This window comes from Asterias amurensis, chromosome 9 (assembly GCF_032118995.1).
Source record: "Asterias amurensis chromosome 9, ASM3211899v1".
In the NCBI taxonomy this organism is placed as follows: domain Eukaryota; kingdom Metazoa; phylum Echinodermata; class Asteroidea; order Forcipulatida; family Asteriidae; genus Asterias; species Asterias amurensis.
The window spans coordinates 6,030,243-6,050,391 of NC_092656.1; the positions used below are offsets into that span (position 1 = coordinate 6,030,243).

The window sequence follows — 20,149 nt, forward strand, 5'->3', positions numbered from 1 at the left end:
ACCGTCTATGTAATTGGGCGGAATGTACATTGACAATGGCGTCAGACTGACCACTAGATAGTGAACCAAATTTACCCAGCTCCAAAATTTGATACGCCCACTATATTAGTCTTGAAAGTTCTGGATTACAAATTAAATGTTTTGTTTTAACGAAGGGTATAAATTCTTTTCAAGTTATGGTTTTGTATTTCACAGTGATGATTTTTTGACATATTAAAAAATGCAAAAAATACAAAATAAAAATGTTTGCCTTTTTGTTTGCGGGTCATTTTTTGACGTTTTGTTAATGTTTTTCACTTTTTATAAATTATTTTTTAATCATGTGAAGCTATGAAATTGACATATTATCAATTAACAATTCTAAACTATGCTAATATTGCAGAATTCGTTCGAGCAAAACAGATCTTCACCTTAAGATTTGAGCAAAATGCAATATTTTGTCACCTCCCTGTACTGTATGTGTTCTATTATCCGAATACGCGGCTGGCTGGCTATTTCGGAAATACGCTGCTCGAGTCTCGTACCCTGACCATAACTATAAACCCTACGCCAATCTCATTGAACCATAGGAACCATACTATACCGTCCAGAGTATAGTCTGGCCCGATCTAAAACATTACGGATACGGGGATCAAGTGGACAGGAAGCCATACTATATCCCACAATTCCACTTTCGCACATATATAAGAACGAACATCGCACATGTATATTAAATTATCGCATATGTATACCGTCACAAAACATCGCATACAAATGATCGCATATAATATACTACAAAATTATCAAACATATATTAAAAATTATCGCATATATATTGCAAATTATCGCACATATAATTGCAAATTATTGCACATATATTACAATTTATCGCACATATATTACAATTTATCGCACATATATTACAATTTATCGCACATATATTACAATTTATCGCACATATATTACAATTTATCGCACATATATTACAATTTATCGCACATATATTACAATTTATCGCACATATATTACAATTTATTGCATATATATTACATTTATTGCATATATATTACATTTATTGCATATATATTACATTTATTGCATATATATTACATTTATTGCATACATCAAATGAATATCGCACATATGTGACAATTATCGCATATATATGAGAAACATCGCACATATATTGTACATTATCGAATAATGCAACGTTTGACACGCCATATACGACTGCAAGAGACTAATCACAACTTGCGCATGCGTATTTTAATCACAACCATCCGTGGTTTAGCTTCATACGTCGTGTTGGTTATGCCCATTGATCTCCAGTATAAATTATACTATAATGGAGATCAATGGTTATGCCTCAGCTTTTGCCACATGTACACTGAACGCCCTCAATAGTCCAAACGTAGACAGGTACATTTTCCTTTGGAATTCGTCGCTTCGGTAGTTTGTGTCTGCTGCCAAAAACGTCTTCACAATGGGTGAGCATTTTGTTGTTTTTGAAAGCCATATAATTTTTGATGGATACACATTTTTTGTGAAGTGTTCATGTTTGTTTTAAGCCCAGGCCTGATACTTCACGGAGGCAACGAAGGCGATTGCCTCCGTGTCCCCTGGTCATTGCCTTGGTGCCCGTGAAATGTTCCAGTGCAAATTTGCAATTTCATCATAGGGTGCCCTTTACCAAGAAGAAAATGCCTTGGTGCCCTTGCCCTTTCAAAAACGAAGCATACAGGCCTGTTCAAAGCCGATGACAGAGTTGTCAAAGTGGCCTTTGCCTCTGAAATAAAACGGAACTGAGAGTGAGAGTTTACCATAATCATGTCAGTTTGTAAATGAAATTGTAGTGTGAATTGTGTTGATTATAGAATATCAAACAGCAGCCCCAAACAGCTTATATGACATGATAAGGCAGCTGAAGTGTATGTTGTGATGCCAATTTTTATGTCACAAATTCTCAAACAAGAAAGTTGCAAGCAAATGATGAAAGGACAAAACCAGTCCATTACCATTATTATTGCCATTTAAGTTGACGTCATTGGTGCAAAAATGTGTGTGCCTCTCAGAAAGGCAGTAGGTCTGTATCACTCTTTCTCAGATTAAAACATTTTAGTGAGAAATAACCCTTTTCTAAAAAAATGCATTTTACGAAATGCTTGCTAAGAAGTGAGTTTTATGTTAGTGTGTATTTTGAGTATTTACCGAACATTCCCAGTTCCTTTAAATGGTAGTTCATCATTTTGATCTACTTAAAGGGAGGGAACACGTTTGCTAATTGTCAAAGATCAGTCTTCTCACTTGGTGTATCCAATCATAACCATAAAATAACAAGCCCGTGAAAATTTGGGCTCAATTGGTCTTCGAAGTTGCGAGAGAATGATGAAAGAAAAAACACCATTGTTGGACGAATTTGTGTGCTTTCAGATAAGAGCTAGAAGTCTTTTATTATTTTAGTGAGAAATTACGTTATTTTGGAGGGAGTTGTTTCCCACAATGTTTTATACTATCAGCAGCTCTCGAATGCTTGTTGCAAGTCAGTTTTTAAGTTAATATTTGTTTTGAGTAATTACCAAGCGTGTACCTTCCCTTTAAGTCAACATTTTGATCTACTTAACTCAACAGCTGTGTCAACGAGTATCTCTTTCCTGCTGTCCACTCTGCTGACCATCTCCATCTTTGCCGGGATGCAGATGTTTAAGAATCAGCTGGGAGCTTCGGAGTGGATGACAATCCTCGGAGGATTCATGGGCTCAGTGTTGTTCTGTCTCATGCTTACCGTATCCTTTTTAAATTCTACATCAGCCTTATATTTAGCGGATATAACACTGGTCCCTGTCTTTATCCACAAGACAGGTATTTGCTTTTTCACAACCAGTGATTTAATTTTTTAATTTTAAAAAAATTTCTTTTGTATGCAAGTCGCCAGACACACAAGGCCTGAAAGCCACTTCAAGGTGTGGGCTACATTTATTTTTTTCCAGAGATGGTTGCAATCTACTCTTAGGGCTGAAACAGGGTTACCCCTTTTACAGTCCATATGGATGTAGGCTTATTATTCCTTAACTATTTGCAACAGGCCGTTGGAAACTTTGAATCATTGATGTTTGGAAAAGGTTTCCAGTTGAAAATCTTCCCTGAAGGTAATAGTTGAATCAAGACTTAAAAATCAGGTTTTTTGACTCAATATTTTGACTCCACAAAATGGCTGACGGTGTGTCTTCGCTACGCTAAAGGAAACTGTGCAATTTCGGAGCATGTTTGTGTGGATCTTTATATTCTTTTTCTTTTCAGAAACATCTTTTCAACCATATACATTTCATAATAAATGCTTTCAAACACTTTTCAAAGACCAACTGGACCGATCCAAGGCAACGTGTTCCTTTAAAAAATATGCTTTTACGTTGATGTGAGCCTTGAAGAAGGACCTAACAAAAAATTCCTGGAGAAATGGTGTAAAGCAATAATATTCATTATTATTATTATTATTATTATTTATTCGACCAATACAAGGTACAACAGACAAGTTACAATAGCACAAGACAGAACATTAACGGGAAAAAAACAATTATGAAAAAAGCAAGAAATAAGGAAAATAAATACAGAATAAAATAAAAGAATAAATAAGGTTAAATTACATTAACTTAAATAAATTATTTGAAAAAGAAAACAAAAGCAAAACAAAAAAACCAATAAGAGGGCGGCTGAGGGCGGAGCATGCAGGAGGAAAACAGAACCAAATGGGAACGACAACCATAAGGGATAAAAAACAAGGACTAATCAAGATTGTGTTTCAAGAAAATCAAGAGTATACGCTTGGTTGGTTTGCTGCCATTCATAAGCCCTTACAGGAAAGTTAAATTCTGCATCAGCCTGAGAGTGGAAAATATGTTTGTGGAGTGATTCTATTACAGGGTCTATGTCCTTTTTGTAGGAAACAAACACAATGTCCACAGATTTACACTAAACTTACACAGTTTAAAGATAATGAAAGTAGAAATCTTCCCTGAAAATATTACTTGCTGAGGTGCTGTGGTAGGTGCTGTGGTAGAAATGAGTAAAACAATGTAATGAAAAACATTTTCGTCTCACTGATCATGAGACAAAAATTATTTTAGCATGTAAAAACGTATTTTCATGACATTGTTTTACTCATTTTGTCAAAAACTCATTATCTAATATTTTGAGGTTTATTTCTACTAATATTATCCTCAAACATTGTAAGTTTTATGTAGATCTGTGGACATTGCCTTTTGAGTTACAAAAAGTACCTAAATCTTTTAATAGGAATGTAGCAGTAATGTCACATCCTTTTTTTTTTGCTCTGGCGCTATTATATTGCTTTCTGGCTATTTGATAATGGAAACTCGATTAGTATTCTCAATTTTGTTTTTCTAAATCTTTTAATAGGAATGTAGCAGTAATGTCACATCCTTTTTTTTTTTTTTTGCTCTGGCGCCATTATATTGCTTTCTGGCTATTTGATAATGGAAACTCGATTAGTATTCTCAATTTTGTTTTTAATATTTTGACCTTCCACAGTTGCCCTGTGCCTCGGTGCCGCCATGTTTGCATCCGGACTTGTACATCGTGTCTGTGTCACAACATGGTACGTATTCACTCATGATTAGAAGTAAAGATTCAGGTTCTAATACCTGCCAGGCTGGTCACCTTAATACTTACCATAGTTGCTTCTCTCCACACAGGAAGGGTGTGGGTTCAATACCCGGTCATGGAACCTGGGGTGGATTTCACAAAGAGTTAGGACTAGTCTTATCTCGAGTTAGGACCAGTTACTCGTCCTAACTTAGGACTATCAATGCAATTTGTATATCTCCTAGGACTAATCCTTTGTGAAATCGACCCTGTGCCCTTGAGCACGGTACCTAACCATAATTGCTTCGTAAAAAGTTGAAAAGGTAGTTAATTCTGCTCTACCAGGCAGGCCCTTAGTTGTTAATACTCATGCCTACATCCTTACTGCCTGTGAATTGGGTTAACCCTGTTTCAGCCCCAGGAGTAGGGGCAACGTGCCCCTGAGGTTGTGGCAGTTGGTTTGAATCGAAAGTCACCTTTCGGCTTGTGACGTTAGGTGATCTCTCATAAAAAAAATGTAAATAAAAACATAACAGGGTAAATATTGAGTGTGTTTGATTATGAATGCTTTGCTAGAAAGTATGTTCTCTTTGTGTGGTGTACATCCATAAAGATTGTCTGAGAGCTTGAGTTATTAAGCTAATGGTCTTTGAAAAAATGAAAAAGCCTTTGATTAGGCATCTGAGAGTTTACCAATTCGTGCAACAAGCGTGTTTTTTCTGTCATCATTCTTTTGCAACTTCGATGACCAATTGAGTCCAAGTTTTCACAGGTTTGTATTTTCGTCGTTCGTACCACGAACTGACCTAACTCGTTCACTGTTTTAAAAAACGTGTTCAGAGAAAATCACGATTGAAGTTGCACTACTTTTGAAACTGCTGTTTCGGAGTCTGCTTACCAACTTTATTGTATTATTTTATGACGAAAACAAAGCTGAATACTTTATTCATACAGAAATATCAATGTGTTTTAATCCCTAAAACTATTTTAATAAGTAATTAATTCCTAAACAGATGGGTCACTTTGTGAAATTGAAAATTTCATTTTTGCCTGCAGCGCGCTGTGTACAAACCAATGCGTATTAGAGACCTATCGAGATCGGTCACTTTGTGAAAATACTACGCTCCCCAGTTAGGTCACTTCGTGGTACGAAAATTTGCATGCGCGCCATAATCGTGCGCGCTGTAGCGCATAGTTTAACCATTGGTAAAGCGACGTATCTAGATAGGTCACTTTGTGAAAAGACAAAATGGCAAGTCCAGCGATGCGTTGTTTATACTAATTAGTGTAATTACCAAACTATTACATATTAGGCACTGAAACTTGCTGATAATGTTAACAGCATTGAGTTTGTCAATAATTTGTTTTAAAACAAATTTGCGAAAATGTGTGATTTTGTGTCAGTTAGGTCAGTCTGTGGTGCGACCGACGATTTAATGCATGAGAATACTGGTCTTTCGACTTTGACAATTACCAAAGTTGTCTAGTGGCTTTAATACAAAGACTGAAGACTAACCCATTATGTTTTTTTTTTTTTGCAGTTTTATATTCTCTCTGGTGGCTGTGTATTACATCAACAAGATTGCCCAAACCAAGTATGCACCTATCGTCGCCACCCAACAAAGCCAAGGAAAGAAGAGGAGATAAAAAAATCCACTGACACATTCACTCGGATCATCTTTGTTATATTCTAAAAAAATGTCCCCATTTATAAGTCAAAATCAAAACCAACCAAAGAATGCAATTTTATAAAAACTCAAAGTAGGGTTGGAATGGATTAAAGCCTTGTTCATACTTCCTGCGAATGTGAATGCGATGTTTTCGCAACAAATAATTTGCATCAGTTGAAATGTGCTCAACTCCTGCGAAACATAGTGAAAATAGGGCTGTGATGTCAAAATTTGTATCGCATTAGCATTTGCAGGAAGTATGAACCTGGCTTTATTCTCAAGCACCAATTCAAACTAATCCAGTGGTTTCTCCTGCTAAGATGTATGAGTTGTCGGGATAAAAGAAAAATGTTTTAAAAATATTTCATTTTTCTCCCTTCATCTTCAGATTTGTTTCAAAAATGTGGAGATGCAAAACCAAAAAGACATAACCCTATTTATGATATAACCTCAAGATTCCTTAAAGAAAACTGTGTATCATTGGCAGCAGTTTTTGAAAAAAGGGCGAAGGGTCGAGTAGTCTGCCATGCATCCGATTGGTTGAATGTTCACTTTGGCGTAAGCAAATTAATCATGTACCAAGATTGAACCGTATTTTTTTCAGATGACTAGTTTGCAATTTACTACTGTTTTAATTGGAAACAAGTCTAGCTTTTTAAACCTAACCCTTTTTGTTGAGAGTTACACTTTAAGTTACTAAACCTTTGTCACAACTTTAATGTCATTAAGTTGAACTTTGCTCCCAATAAAATTTGAAAAAATAATGGTAAAGAAAAAGATTGGTTTTATTTTTCACCATGTTCATATATTATAATTAGAAATAAGTTGTTGCGGGTAATTATTGATTACTCCTGTGTCCTCCTGAGAAAAGTAACTTCCACTCGGGAAAGGAGGTGTGGTTGGAAAGGGTTGGGGGTGTGATCAGAAAGGATGAGGGTGTGGACAGAAAGGATGTGGGTGGTGGTGAAAGTTCCTGGGTGTTACTAAAGATGGATTGAACTCTGATTGTTGGAGGGAGGGTGCTACCTGTCCAAGGCAATTGTCGATTTTGTTTTATAAAGTCTTGGATAGGTGAGGAAACTTCACATTCTTGATTTAAAACGGTCCGGGGATGGTTTTCCATAAAAATCACTGCGTTTTTAGGTGGTCACATGTTTTAGTAAAACACTGATTTTTGCTCCACAGTTTGCAAACCAATGTTGAATTATAATAATAATAGACCTTTTTGCACAAACGCACATTGCACAAGCACTAACTGTTGCATGAGGTGAATGCTGGTCTAGCTATAAACTAGCGATCAAACTAGATCAGATTCTCACCAGGGCCCAATTTCATAGAGCTGCTTAAGCAAAAATTTGCTTAAGCACAAACATTGCTTGGTAAAATCAGATTACCGGCCAAGACTCCACTCAATTGTTATGCTAAGTAAACAACAGCTAAATACTAGCAATGTATATGGCGTGAAATTTTGGCCAGTAACATGTGTAAAATAAGCGAGCTATTTTCGTGCTTTGCTTAAGCAGCTCTATGAAATTGGCCCCAGGCCTCATCCAAAAATGCCGATTATGTACATTAGTGAGTGGGCATGGCTAAACTCCACGTTCACTAGCACTGCCCGAAAGGTTGAGGAAAAAAAATCGCGAGCGGGCTCACTTGTCTTGCGCCCTCTGTTGTGAAGAAGTTGAACAGCTGGTTGTATAAAAAACATGTGTCGTGTTGATTGACCTTGTCGTACATACCCTGGACAGCCGGCCCACCAGAAAGCTAGAGAAAAGAGCATGATCTTCCATGGCTCTGTTATACTTCTGAGAAAGTTTATTTGCTGAGCCTCAACCAAAGATAGGATATACAGCGCCGTATCAACCCGAATTAAGTTTCTTATGTGAGTGACATGATGGTTACATAAACTTCTAGAAACTATAACTATATTTCAGAAGTATCCTGGTGTCATGTGTTTTCAGTAGGATAACAGGAAAATTGTTCATAATCAAAAACTAAATATTTTTTTGTCAATTCATCTATCCAATTTTTTAACAATAACACTTTCACTTCATGGTGTGTTGACATTTTTAAAGTTTTGGTTTTACGTTGCGAGAGATAGTCCGCCATTAACAGTGCTTATGCATGCACGACATTGGAGCAACGTCATATGTTTTCACACCTTTCATTGGTTGGTATTTTATTGAATATTCAGAAGCTAGTATGGCGTGCAAAATAAATCAAAAATATTGTTCAATTAGTACTTAACAAATTTAATTACATTTTTGTCCTAAGGCATTATGGCTACTATATTAGAATCCAGAGATATCATAAGGCATGAAAGTAAAACACCCCACCCCCCTTGATGCACTCACACTTCATAACAATCCGTTTTCCCCCATTTCAGACCAGTAATGTTTGGTTTCAGGAGATAAGAAACCAATCTATGATATTTTCTCTTTAATGTAGACTTAATATTTATTACGCTTATCGGAATTTATAACAGTTATGCAGTAAATAAATTAAAAAAATTGTTGTCATTTTCACTTAAAATATTTTAATATTTTCCCCACATTTGCACACCAAAGAATCCCAAATAGTAACCACCTCACGTGATCCATCTAGTGACTAAAGCAGAATGAAACTCAATTTTGCAGATAGTAATTTTGTTTTGAACTTTCGAGGTTGGATGATGTTTCTTTGACTCATTTGAATGTTGGCATAATAATGCAGGGCTCGAATTTGGGGAAAAAATCCACAAGACCGCAGGGCTTGTTGCTCAGAATTTTTACTGGACTGGAAGATTTTTTACAAGACCAAAATTTTATTAGGAAAAAAAAAAAGTTAACACGATAGAACAGCAGGCCTTTTTCATCCCTTAGGAGGCTTTTTTTTGGCTGTGAAACCCAATCAATAAAGTTCCATATACCTACTTCACGTCATTCTTGCCGCCTCCAAAAAAGAAATTCCGATTTGACAGGCAAATCACCAACAAAACACTGCAACGTGCAGCATTCATAAAAAGATCGTCATAAAAAGATTGACCAAAAATCTATACTATTAAAAGCGTAACCTGCGCCATCTTGGATTGAAAATTAGAAGGTCCAGTGGTATGGCATCCTTGTGGAATCCAACACGGTTGTTTGTGTGGAATTCAATACGTTTGTGTGGTTTCAGACGTCGGGTTGCAAGTCTGCAAAACCCGGATCCAAACTGGCACTTACAAGTCATGTGATTGGAGGAAGTTTGGGCGGCGACCGTGCGTCAACCACTGGTCGATGTTGTTACCAGACTTCCTAGAAATCTTTCTGAAAGGCGACTCATTGGACAGTGTTTCGCAGATGGTGCTCCGGATTGGTTCATTCATTGCCCCTTGAACGCCCACCCGCCATTCGATCCGCCCTTTTTGGTCAGGTTACTTTCGTGTTGTACTAAGCATGGTTCTCCGGATTGGTTCATTCATTGCCGTGCAGGGTCGAAAGGGTCGAAGAGGCTGGGTGCCAGGACAAATCCGAAACCAATCTCACGAATTTGACCGAATTTGCATTGAATGGATTAAGTACCGTAGATTGATGTTTCGCAGGTGACCATGTGTCAACCACTGGTCGATGTTGTTATCAGACTTCCTAGAAATCCTTCTGCGGGTGACTCATTTGTTGAAAAGATTAAATGGAGAATATTTATAGAAAAGCATTCACTTCCAAACGGCATGAGAATTATCATGATGAACAAGGATGGGATCAAACGGAAGCTTAATAATTTGGAAACATTGGGTAGGGCCGGCTATAGGTTGGAAGGTGTCTAAGGGAACTTTACAATTAGTAACATTTTGGGGGTGGGGGCCTTACACAAAGAGCCATTCTGGTCAGTGTATTGTGAGTGGTGTGTTGTCTGGTTTGAGACAGGCCACCTGTTGCTTGGTGAAGAAGGTCGCCGTGGGACCACTTAAGGTTGACAGTGGGTGGCGACCTTGGACCTTTTGCCAGTAAACTCAAATGGGTACATGAATTCCGTTTCAGAATACGGTCTGTTCATGGAGGTATAATGTTGCAGTTTCAGAGTTTAACCATGGCGGTAGAATTGTGAAACCATTCCTTACTCTATGGTGAAACTTATACACACACGTCAAAGGCTTTTTTGAAGCTGTAAAAAAAGAACTTTGCTTTGCATTTGGTCAAAGTTGTTAAGCAAAACGACATTAAGTTTCCTTTTGAATAAGTCCATTCACAAAATTGGTTAGAGCAGTGTGTCGGTCAGGTCTCAGAATGTACATTTTGCCAAATCCATTATGAAGATTAATTTAGCCATCGGCCCGTCGGGTTGGTTACTGATGGAGATAATATTAACAAAAGAGACCTCGTGCGACTGAATGGGGTACATTTTTAGGAGTTTGTCTATTGACCCAAACTGGACGTAACAAACCCTAAACATGACTTGACATGCTTTCTGAAAGTTAAATAAGTTAGAGAAAATTAAGGAGTGGGGACGAGTTTATCATTTTTATTTAGTTTGTACGATATAGGGTTCCAGAGATATGGGATGTATGGAGGTTTGTTCCTAGAGCAGCGTGAACATGAACGCGGTCAGAAATTGTGTCGTTTGTCGTTCAAATTTCGCGAGATGCAATAAGCCCAAAGTGACAATAAAACAAAACCAGACCTGGCGTTAGGCGTGAGACTCACGCATTTGGGCTCTGTCTCACGCTCACACGCACATCAACCATTATTGGGGCGAGATCGGGAAAAAAAATTAACGACTTTTTTTGTACAAAATTTGTACAAACAGAGCGCAAATTTGCAGATTGCGCACGCTTTTGCTCATCCAGTAGGTTCAGCTCAAATTCGGCACAGCGCAAAACGCTTATTGCGCACAAGTTTGTTCCGATTCTTTTAGCAAATTCGTTGAAATGCGCTCCACTAGCGAAGACACAACAGGCAGAAGAAGTGAGCGATTGATTTTGGACATCATTTTTAGTCAATTTTTTTCAAGTTTGGAAGGAAATAATCTGACACAATCGAACCTCCACACATTAACCATCAACATCTCCTGTGTACCTCAAGTGAGTTTTAATTATTCTGAGGAGGCTTTTGATGCATTTTGAAACACTTTTTGTCCACAATTAAATTTCACATTGTTTTATTTATTTATAAACAAAAAAAAAAATAAAAAAAAGGTTGGGCGGCGATTTAAAAAGGCCTTCTTAAACTGGCAATTTTTTTTCCGGGGGGATGGGGATTGAGCTTTGAAAAATCTCACACATAGCTAGCCTCTGGACTTGGCATCTCTGCCTGCAAAACACTTTTTTGACGTTCACGTTAAGTGCTCCCGTTATACATGCAGCCTATTGACCAGAAAGTTTACAAGACCAATTCAGATGAGAATAAACTAAAAATAGGCCTACGCTCTTACCACCCCCGCCCCCCCCCGAAAAAAAACAGTAGATAAATTAGATTTGTGGCACACAGCATGTTCCAAAAACTCGCTTTACTTATAGTGCTGTAGCAACGCTATGTATCGTGGGACGTAAAAATGTCATTTTTGACGATGTTTTTTAAAAAGGAAATGCAAGCATTATGAATGTATATTGAGTGTGTGGAGAAAGTTTTGGTAGTGTAGTTCAAAAGAAACTTTAGTTATTGCTGGCTAACGGTCAGTTTCACCTATCAACGCTGATTTGAAAAACGTGTAACGTTAGGGAGGCCCAACATATTAGACCCCTATAAGGATTACGGGGGAGCCTTATAGTTTCTAGATGCATAAGGTACGTTGTCTAACCCAAAACGAGGTGGGTACAGCCACTGCAAGTAGTGGTGGACGTGCGAAATAGCTTCATTTTGGGTTAGAATTATGACGCCATGCATAAATATTGAGAGAGGCGTATAACACCCTCACCCACATTTCGAAATATTTGTGTAAAGGATTTTTATATCCTAGCGGGGTGCCGCGCGAAGCGCGGCATCCCGCTAGTTTGTATAAAAATTTGACAGCAGTAGTCAGAAGCTCATCACTGTTGGTAGCCATACTTAGCAAGACGTTTGGCAACAAGACCTTACTTTTAATCCATGCAACACAGGGATGTGTGGTATTGCAACCAGACCTTCTTAATACAAAGTCAACACTCCTTTGTAAGGTATCAGACTTTACACATGGTCAGTGGTAAACAAACATCGCTGTACTAAGGTGTGCCGCCGCGCCGGGTACCAACACATCACTCCCTCGTCCCCGCTCGCTCACTCCCCGGGTGCATAAACATAAATGGTTTGAGACTAGATGTACAAGGTGTGGGCATGAGTAAACTGAATGGAAAACTTGTATGCAGCCTGATGCACGTGAAAAAAGGACGGATTGACGTTCCGCAGGCGTGCTCAGAACACTGATTTGACGACAAGTAAAACAAAAACTTTTATTTTAAGTGAGATTGAAATACATTTTTTAATGAAAGATAATATATTTCATATAATTATTTGTAATAGTAACTATATTAGTATGTATAAAAAAACACACAAGACCGCCGGACTTGTTCGGCATAAAGTTTACTGGACCGAAGCTAAAATCACTGGCCTCGGGCCTGCGGTCCAGCGTGAAATTCGAGCCCTGCTTCAGTGACAGTCACAGACTGTCATTTAATGCATTAGTGAATAGTACCAAAAATCAATCATTTTATAAATGTTTGAGCATAACCATTAACCAACGACAGGAAACTTTATTCTCAGCATGATTAAGCCTGATGAAAATACAGTCCGTGAGTAAACTGCATAGCTTCTGTCACCGGTGCAGCTTGCACAATTTCGCGGTAAACGGGAATCAAAGTTGGGGACCGAAAACATATGAGGGTCGATACTGATGACGCTACGATAGGTTATCATTGACCAAGGCCCACACTTTGTGTATCACAACTTATATATAAAATAACCTGTGAAAATTAAGGCTCAATCGGTCATCGGAGTCGGGAGAAAATAACGGGGAAACCCACCCTTGTTTCCGCACGTTTCGATGTGTCATGACATGTGTTTAAAATAAATCGGTAGATCTCGACAACGAGAATTGATAATTGTTTTAATGTTTTCTCGAAAAGTAAAGCATTTCATGGAATAATATTTCAAGAAAAGTCTTTCACCATTACCTTCTGTAAACCCTGTAAGTTATTTGTAAATCTGTGATTTAAAAAAAAAAAAATTCTGTGCCGAAAAGTGTATAATGGCTTTAAAGGTACACTATTGGTAATTGTCAAAGACCAGTCTTCTCACTTGGTGTATCCCAACAAGCAAAAAATAACTAGCCTGTGAAAGTTTGAGCTAAACTGGTCATCGAAGTTGCGAGAAAATAATGTGAGAAAAATACCCTTGTTGGACAAATGTGTGTGCCTTCAGATAGGAATAAAAGACTTCCTGGCTAGAAGTCCTTTTTTAATGAGAAATTACCTCTTTCTCAAAATCTATGCTACTTCAGAGGGAGCCGATTCTCTTAATGTTTTATACCATCAATAGCTCTCCAATGCTCGTTCCCAAGTCGGTTTTTAAGTTAATATTTGTTTTGAGAAATTACCAAACGTGTATCTTCCCTTTAAATTATCACAACCAGTACACTTTCTGATTGTAAATTGAAAAATGTACATCAATCTGAATCTAAATACATCGACAATCTCCAACTCGTTTAATGGTCCAGTAATTAGATTAGAACTACACCTATAATAATTGACTATTTTGAAAATAAAAATATGTGAACGCTACTTTGATACCTTGTTTTTTTTATTCAGATGCATGGAGAGTTAAACTAAGTTCAACATGACAGAAGACCCGAGCACAAAACCAGTCAAGACACAGATACTAAAGGTTCTCCACTCAAGTGCCAGCGATGGTGACCTTCAGACTGTGTCCAGATTGATCAATGGAATTGCTGATGTTAACGGGGTTGACGATCACGGCTGGACTGCGCTGATGTTAGCAGCCAGGAATGGCCATGATAAAGTTATCAAACTTCTTCTGGACAAAGGGTGAGTTAGATAGTAAGCCTGTTGTGCAAATTAATTAAAAGGAGGAAAGAACAAAAACTTGCATTTGTTTGTGTTAATTCCTGTTGGGGACTATGGACCGTTACGGCTTTCCACTAAGCTGCGCCCACCGCGCACGTGAACAAGACCCGTGTACGAGCACTCCCAATGACATTCTGCACGATTCTGCCGCACGTGCCAAATATACGCGCCAAATGACCGAGTTTGTCTGACCACAATCATTGCTGTGATTGGTCAAATGGGTGAACGCGCACAGCTTATTTGACAGGCCGGATCGGTCCATTGTGGTTCAAAGCATAGAGTAAGGACAGAGCTGTCCTTACTCTATGTTCAAAGTATTTCCCCAAATACTGCTAATCTTTGTGTGCATACATGGAGAATCATTGATCATGCTTCTTAGATTTTGGCTCTGAAATGTTGTATAAAATGACGTGTTCAATGAGGCATTTAACAATTGGATAACCAATGCATTCTATCCTTTATGTTGGAACTCATTTGCTTGTCAACTTAAATCCTCAGAAATTACTTGTATTGTTTACTTACTTTGGTTTACTTTGGTGTTGAGGCTTGAAGCTGCAGCTCATGTGCCCCTCTTTACTGCACTGGGTTCACGTTGTATTTGTATCTAAAAGCTTATAAATCCCTGAATCTCCATTTGTATGCAATTGTACATTTTAAATCCATTTTGCCGGCCGATGTATAACCCCCTAAGGCACATGTCTATTTCCATTTTGTTTGTTCATATCTGTATTGTTTTAGTTTTTGTAGCAACAGTGCATTGAGTCGTGTTATTGTGTCCTCCCACCCTTTTTTGGGGGACCATTGTCTCCAAGCTAAGCTTGGGTGTTTGTTCCCGAGTGGTTTAGAGCCATGAAATCAAGTTCTGTAAATACCACCGACATCTCCTCAGGATTCTTATAGCGTCCATAGAAAATAGAAAAAGCATAACAAAATTAATTTTTCATAATTCTTAAATCAATAATTATATGCGAAAAACCCCATAAATGTAGAGACTGCAATCACTCAGCACCGAGTCCACATGCGCAAACTATAGGGGGCGCTTTCCAGGGTTAAGTCATCAGAGTGTGGGTTCGAATCGTGGTCACGACACTTCTGTGTCCTGTAGCAAGATGCTTTACTATAATTGCTTTTCTTCACCCAGGGGTATAAATGAATACCTGCGAGGGTAGAGGTTGGCATTATGTATGAGAAAGGTTAAAGGAAGGTTTACTGGCCCAATGACCAGGGGTCGATTTCACAAAGAGTTAGGACCAGTCCTAACTTAGGACTAGTCCTAGGAGATATACAAATTGCATGGACAGTCCTAAGTTAGGACGAGTAACTGGTCCTAACTCGAGATAAGACTAGTCCTAACTCTTTGTGAAATCCACCCCAAGGGCACCTATTATAATGCTCCCCCGTACAGTTTTGTAGGCCTATAATGCGATAAATAAGAACTAGTTGTTATGATTTTTTAATGGATTCCTCTGTTAGTATCACATTTACTTTATTCTCACCTCTGATCTCTATAATTTCATTTGCATGTAACAACTTTTCTGTGATTTTCTTTCTTAAAAAAATTCACTTGAAACATGTAACAACTTTTCTGTGATTTTCTTTCTTAAAAAAATTCACTTGAAACTTGAAACCCGATAAGTAAAAAACTAAATATATTTATCCAAGAAATTATCCAGAGCATCATTAAGATGTTTGTCGATTCTCTATACCCACAGATGCGACTACACTCTGATGAACCCAGCCGGTCAGACTGCTCTCGCTATCGCCGATTTCTGGCACCATCCAGCCGTCTCGCATCTCATCAACCAACACGCTCAACAAGGAAGTAGTAGCGCCGACAACAACAATATCATCAATTTCTTCGGCCTCAGCGTCCTGGATCGGTTCAGTCACAAGAGAACGGACAAGGAGTGGCTGAAACAAAAACGGATGGACCAAGCGTCAACGTTTGTCCTGTTCAGCCAAAGTAGTCCCTATGTCACTTGGTCGGACAGCAGCAGTTGTAGAGTGTGCCGCTTCCAATATAACCAGCTACAATTTCTCTTGGAGAAGCCGGAAGGCGATCAGCCAACTCTGATCTTCTTAGGAGTTGGAAAGATCCCTGTTTTAGAATCCGAACCATCACCCTCAGACAGTACCTCTTCAGCTACTACTACCTCTTCAGCTACTACTACCTCTCCAGCCACTACTACCTCTAATTCAGACGACCCCGCCTGGTTTGCTCTGGACGTTGCAGACATCCCCGAAGATACCATAAAAGGAATCGCCCCAAGCGCGGAGCTGCTCTCCCCTAAAAATTATTTGGCGCTGATGTCATTGGCCGATAATGAGGCAGGTGTAATTGGTCAAGCGAGGGCGCTGTTTTCATGGCATGACCGATACAAATTTTGCCCGACCTGTGGAAGTTCAATGAGGATTGAGGAGGCTGGATACAAGCATGTGTGTGAAAACAAAGGTAAGGGTCAAAGTTGTGGACCTTTCTAAAGTTCACGCTTATTTCGCATTTATCAAAGCTCACAAAATATTCTTTGTTCCAACAACCTGATGTTTTGACAGCCCTATGTTTCGACAGCCCTATGTTTCGACACCTCAATGTTCAGACACCCTTATGTTCAGACAACCCTATGATTTGGCACTCCTCTGTTCAGACACCCCTATATGTTCCAACACCCCTGTGTTCCAAGACCCAGTGTTCTGACACCAAGACCCTGTGTTCTGACACCCCTATATTCCAGCACCCCTATGTTCCAACCAGCTGGTTCCAACATCCTAGGACCCCTGTGTTCCAAGACCCAGTGTTCTGACGCCAAGACCCAGTGTTCTGACACCAAGACCCTGTGTTCTGACACCCCTATATTTCAGCACCCCTATGTTCCAACCAGCTGGGTCCAACATCCTAGGACCCCCTGTGTTCCAAGACCCAGTGTTCTGACACCAAGACCCTGTGTTCTGATTCTGAGTCACCCCTATATTCCAGTACCATTATGTTCCAACCAGCTCGTTCCAACATCCTAGGACCCCTGTGTTCCAAGTCCCTGTGTTCTGACACCCCTATGTTTTGACACCCCTATGTTCAGACAACCCTATGTTTTGACACTCCTCCTCTGTTCCGATATACCCCTATATGTTTCAAACACCCAAGGACTCCTGTGTTCCAACACCCTATGTTCTGACAACCCTTTGTTGCGACACCCCTTTATTCCGAATGCCCCAATATGCAACTTCTTCCATAAAGGAGTAACACATTCACAAATCAAAAGACGTTTTAAATCTGAGCAAGTGCTAATAAGTAACTGAGTTATTTATTCCGTCGATTGATCACAGAGTGTCGCAGTTTGAAGGGAGTGCATAATACATGTTACCCGAGGGTAGATCCTGTGACAATCATGGCCGTCATCCACCCTGACGGGAACCAGTTACTGCTTGGACGCAAGAAACAATTCCCAAGGAATATGTACTCCTGTTTGGCTGGATTCATGGAACCAGGTCAGTAGAATGCTTACTTCCCACAAATCTTTGTTATGTATCTATGAAGAGCATGTTAAACCGGAGGTCGTTGGTTCAAATCCCGCTCTAGTCAACTTTTTCTTTGTTCAACCAAAATCATTTAAAAATGTACCCAGTCAGTTTCCCTTGTGGTTTATTATTTGATATATGATGAGCATTTTTCATACAAATTAGTAACTTTGACTGGCTATGATTTTCATTCTTTAACAATTTGCTGCTGTCTTTGCTATAAAATGATTTGTTTTTGTTTATACTCGGGCGTAATACTTCATGGAGGCAACGGAGGCGATTGCCTCTTTGCCCCTTTTGTTCCGGTATAATTTTTTAATTCTTCAAAGGGTGCCCTTTACTAAGAAGAAAGTACCCCAGTGCCCCTTGCCGTTTCAAAAACAAAGCATACAGGCCTGTTTTAGTGTTCCTTTTTTCAAATTTTTTTACACAAAATAACCTCTTTACACACCCATCTAATGTCTAGGAATAATTTAGCCTTTTTCCTTTGTTTAATCAAGTATTTTTTAGTTAATTGTGTTTTAATTAGTAACAAATAACAGGGTGCTAACAGACAACATCTGTAACGTTTATCTCACGCAGGAGTTCTATCAAATTCCTTCTATGATTGGTCTTGGTCAGGGAAATTGAAACCACTTGGCTTCTTAGAAGAACTAGAACTCTCAATAACTTTTTTGTATCACTTCTGGGGTATACGCGATTCGTCCTGCACAGGTTTAATTGTCATTCTGTCACATTTGTTGCGCTATAGTTTTGAGTTGCTTTAAAGTGGGATTATAACGGCTCCTTTAGAAGTCTTATTAGCCTTGATGGATATGATGTCTTTGGTGTTAATGTTTTCCAGTCTTTAGTAACTGTTTTGGGTTTGAATGAATTTATACCCTGGAAGTGATCCAAATGATGTTTGAGAGCACACTCACGCGGTCATAAAAATGGTGCATTTGCGGTAGAGATGGGACCTACTGGGAACTTTCTATTCTATACCTGGTGCTGTTATGTTTTGACTTCAGTTCAGCAGCTGATCACCGTCCTTTCTTATTTAATACAGGAGAAACCATTGAGGACGCTGTGCGCAGAGAGGTTCACGAAGAAAGTGGGGTCAAAGTCGGTCATGTGACTTATCACTCCTCCCAACCTTGGCCCATGCCTTCGACGCTCATGATTGGTTGCTTTGGGTATGCCGTTTCCACGGAGATCACTGTGGATACCCAGGAACTAGAGGATGCGAGATGGTTTGCGAGGAGGGATATTGTAGCTGCTCTCCAGGCGGGGCGGGGTACCGGTGATACTAGATCGGGAATCGGTGAGGATCCGAAATTACTGCTTCCATTTAAACAGGCCATTGCGCATCAACTGGTCAAGGCGTGGGTCGGCATGACAGCAAACCTTTAGGCATCATGGTGATAAAGTCAATGAGTCACATGTGGGTTTTTTTATTTTTAAGACTGTTGACAAGTTTGTTTTTCTTTAAAAAAAATTTTCTTTTTGTTTTTGAAAACTGGCACAATATACCTTATGCATTGATGGCGAAACAATTGAAACAAACTGACTGGCACGTGTGCCGCACTGGTTTGGCCAACGTTCAGCTGCTTTTTACATCTAGGTGAGGGCACCCCACTGATATGACATCATAATATAAGGGATATATGGCAGCCTAACCTCCTTAGGATTTTGCTGTGAAAATGTAAAACTTTCATAGACCTTATTGCAAATATTCAGTATGCACACATTAGACATTGAATGAGGTGCATGCTGGTCTAGATAGTGATTAAGTTTGATCGCTGGCTAGACCAGCATGCACCTCATGTAACAGTTGGCTCTAACCAAATGGGAATTTCGAAAAGGTCTATGAACACAACATATTTATAAATACCATGTGAGGCAAAGTCTTTTCACTGACAAAAATACAATCAATCTCAATTATGTTAATAACAAGAGGTGAAGTGATTTGTGCAAAGAGAGCTATTAATTCTCATGAGACATCTTGTAAATTATTTATAGAATTATTTTAATTTTAATTTTTGATTGTTAGTATCCCCCAAATCATTTATTTAAAATTTTAACTGTACATTGATAGTTATATTTAATTGAATTATTATATGTTTTTATTGATTACAGATGGGCATTATAACGATTCCCGAAATTGTTTAAATGCGGGGAACACAATTTGCAGGAAAAATAAATGGATATAAAACTTAATTTTTAAACAGAATTTTCATCCTTTCTCTTGTACCCAAAAACTAACTTTCTAACAGTAGTATCGAGTATTTCATAAAGTTATTATATTTGTTACAGAGAGTCGATAACCACAAACTAGCTAGTCTTGGTTCCAAGACTTTCGTGCCGTATCGCTCGCTAGCTTTGCGAAAGTCTATTC

At 38.7% G+C, this 20,149-nt stretch overlaps 3 protein-coding genes across 4 annotated transcripts in view; all 3 read left to right on the forward strand.

Annotated features, from left to right (window-relative positions):
- LOC139941842 (serine/threonine-protein kinase ULK3-like) overlaps positions 1-20,149 on the forward strand; it is a 181,249-nt gene that overhangs the window by 87,835 nt on the left and 73,265 nt on the right. The window lies entirely within an intron of this gene.
- LOC139941607 (dolichyl-diphosphooligosaccharide--protein glycosyltransferase subunit KCP2-like) lies at positions 1,311-7,012 on the forward strand. Its single transcript, XM_071938186.1, has 5 exons — positions 1,311-1,466; positions 2,608-2,762; positions 3,062-3,125; positions 4,525-4,591; positions 6,120-7,012. The coding sequence occupies exons 1-5, from the start codon at positions 1,463-1,465 to the stop codon at positions 6,223-6,225; spliced, it is 396 nt and encodes a 131-aa protein (XP_071794287.1). The 5' UTR covers positions 1,311-1,462; the 3' UTR covers positions 6,226-7,012.
- Positions 7,932-19,950, forward strand: LOC139941555 (NAD-capped RNA hydrolase NUDT12-like). Of its 2 annotated transcripts, none has more exons than XM_071938109.1 (5): positions 7,932-8,130; positions 13,984-14,220; positions 15,972-16,711; positions 17,581-17,742; positions 18,821-19,950. In XM_071938109.1, the coding sequence occupies exons 2-5, from the start codon at positions 14,012-14,014 to the stop codon at positions 19,162-19,164; spliced, it is 1,455 nt and encodes a 484-aa protein (XP_071794210.1). In that variant the 5' UTR covers positions 7,932-8,130; positions 13,984-14,011; the 3' UTR covers positions 19,165-19,950. The 2 variants fall into 2 exon arrangements, with proteins under 2 accessions (XP_071794210.1, XP_071794211.1); XM_071938110.1 differs by lacking the exon at positions 7,932-8,130 and adding an exon at positions 12,346-12,615.

What these genes read in the sequence shown, in the direction of transcription:
- LOC139941607 (XM_071938186.1), top strand. An exon ending in TGTTCTGTCTCATGCTTACC is followed by an intron (nt 2,763 to 3,061) that starts GTATCCTTTTTA and finishes TATTTGCAACAG; the next exon opens with GCCGTTGGAAACTTTGAATC. An exon ending in GTTGAAAATCTTCCCTGAAG is followed by an intron (nt 3,126 to 4,524) that starts GTAATAGTTGAA and finishes GACCTTCCACAG; the next exon opens with TTGCCCTGTGCCTCGGTGCC.
- LOC139941555 (XM_071938109.1), top strand. Translation starts at nt 14,012, where the DNA reads ATGACAGAAGACCCGAGCACAAAACCAGTCAAGACACAGATACTAAAG. An exon ending in GCATGTGTGTGAAAACAAAG is followed by an intron (nt 16,712 to 17,580) that starts GTAAGGGTCAAA and finishes GATTGATCACAG; the next exon opens with AGTGTCGCAGTTTGAAGGGA. An exon ending in GGCTGGATTCATGGAACCAG is followed by an intron (nt 17,743 to 18,820) that starts GTCAGTAGAATG and finishes TATTTAATACAG; the next exon opens with GAGAAACCATTGAGGACGCT.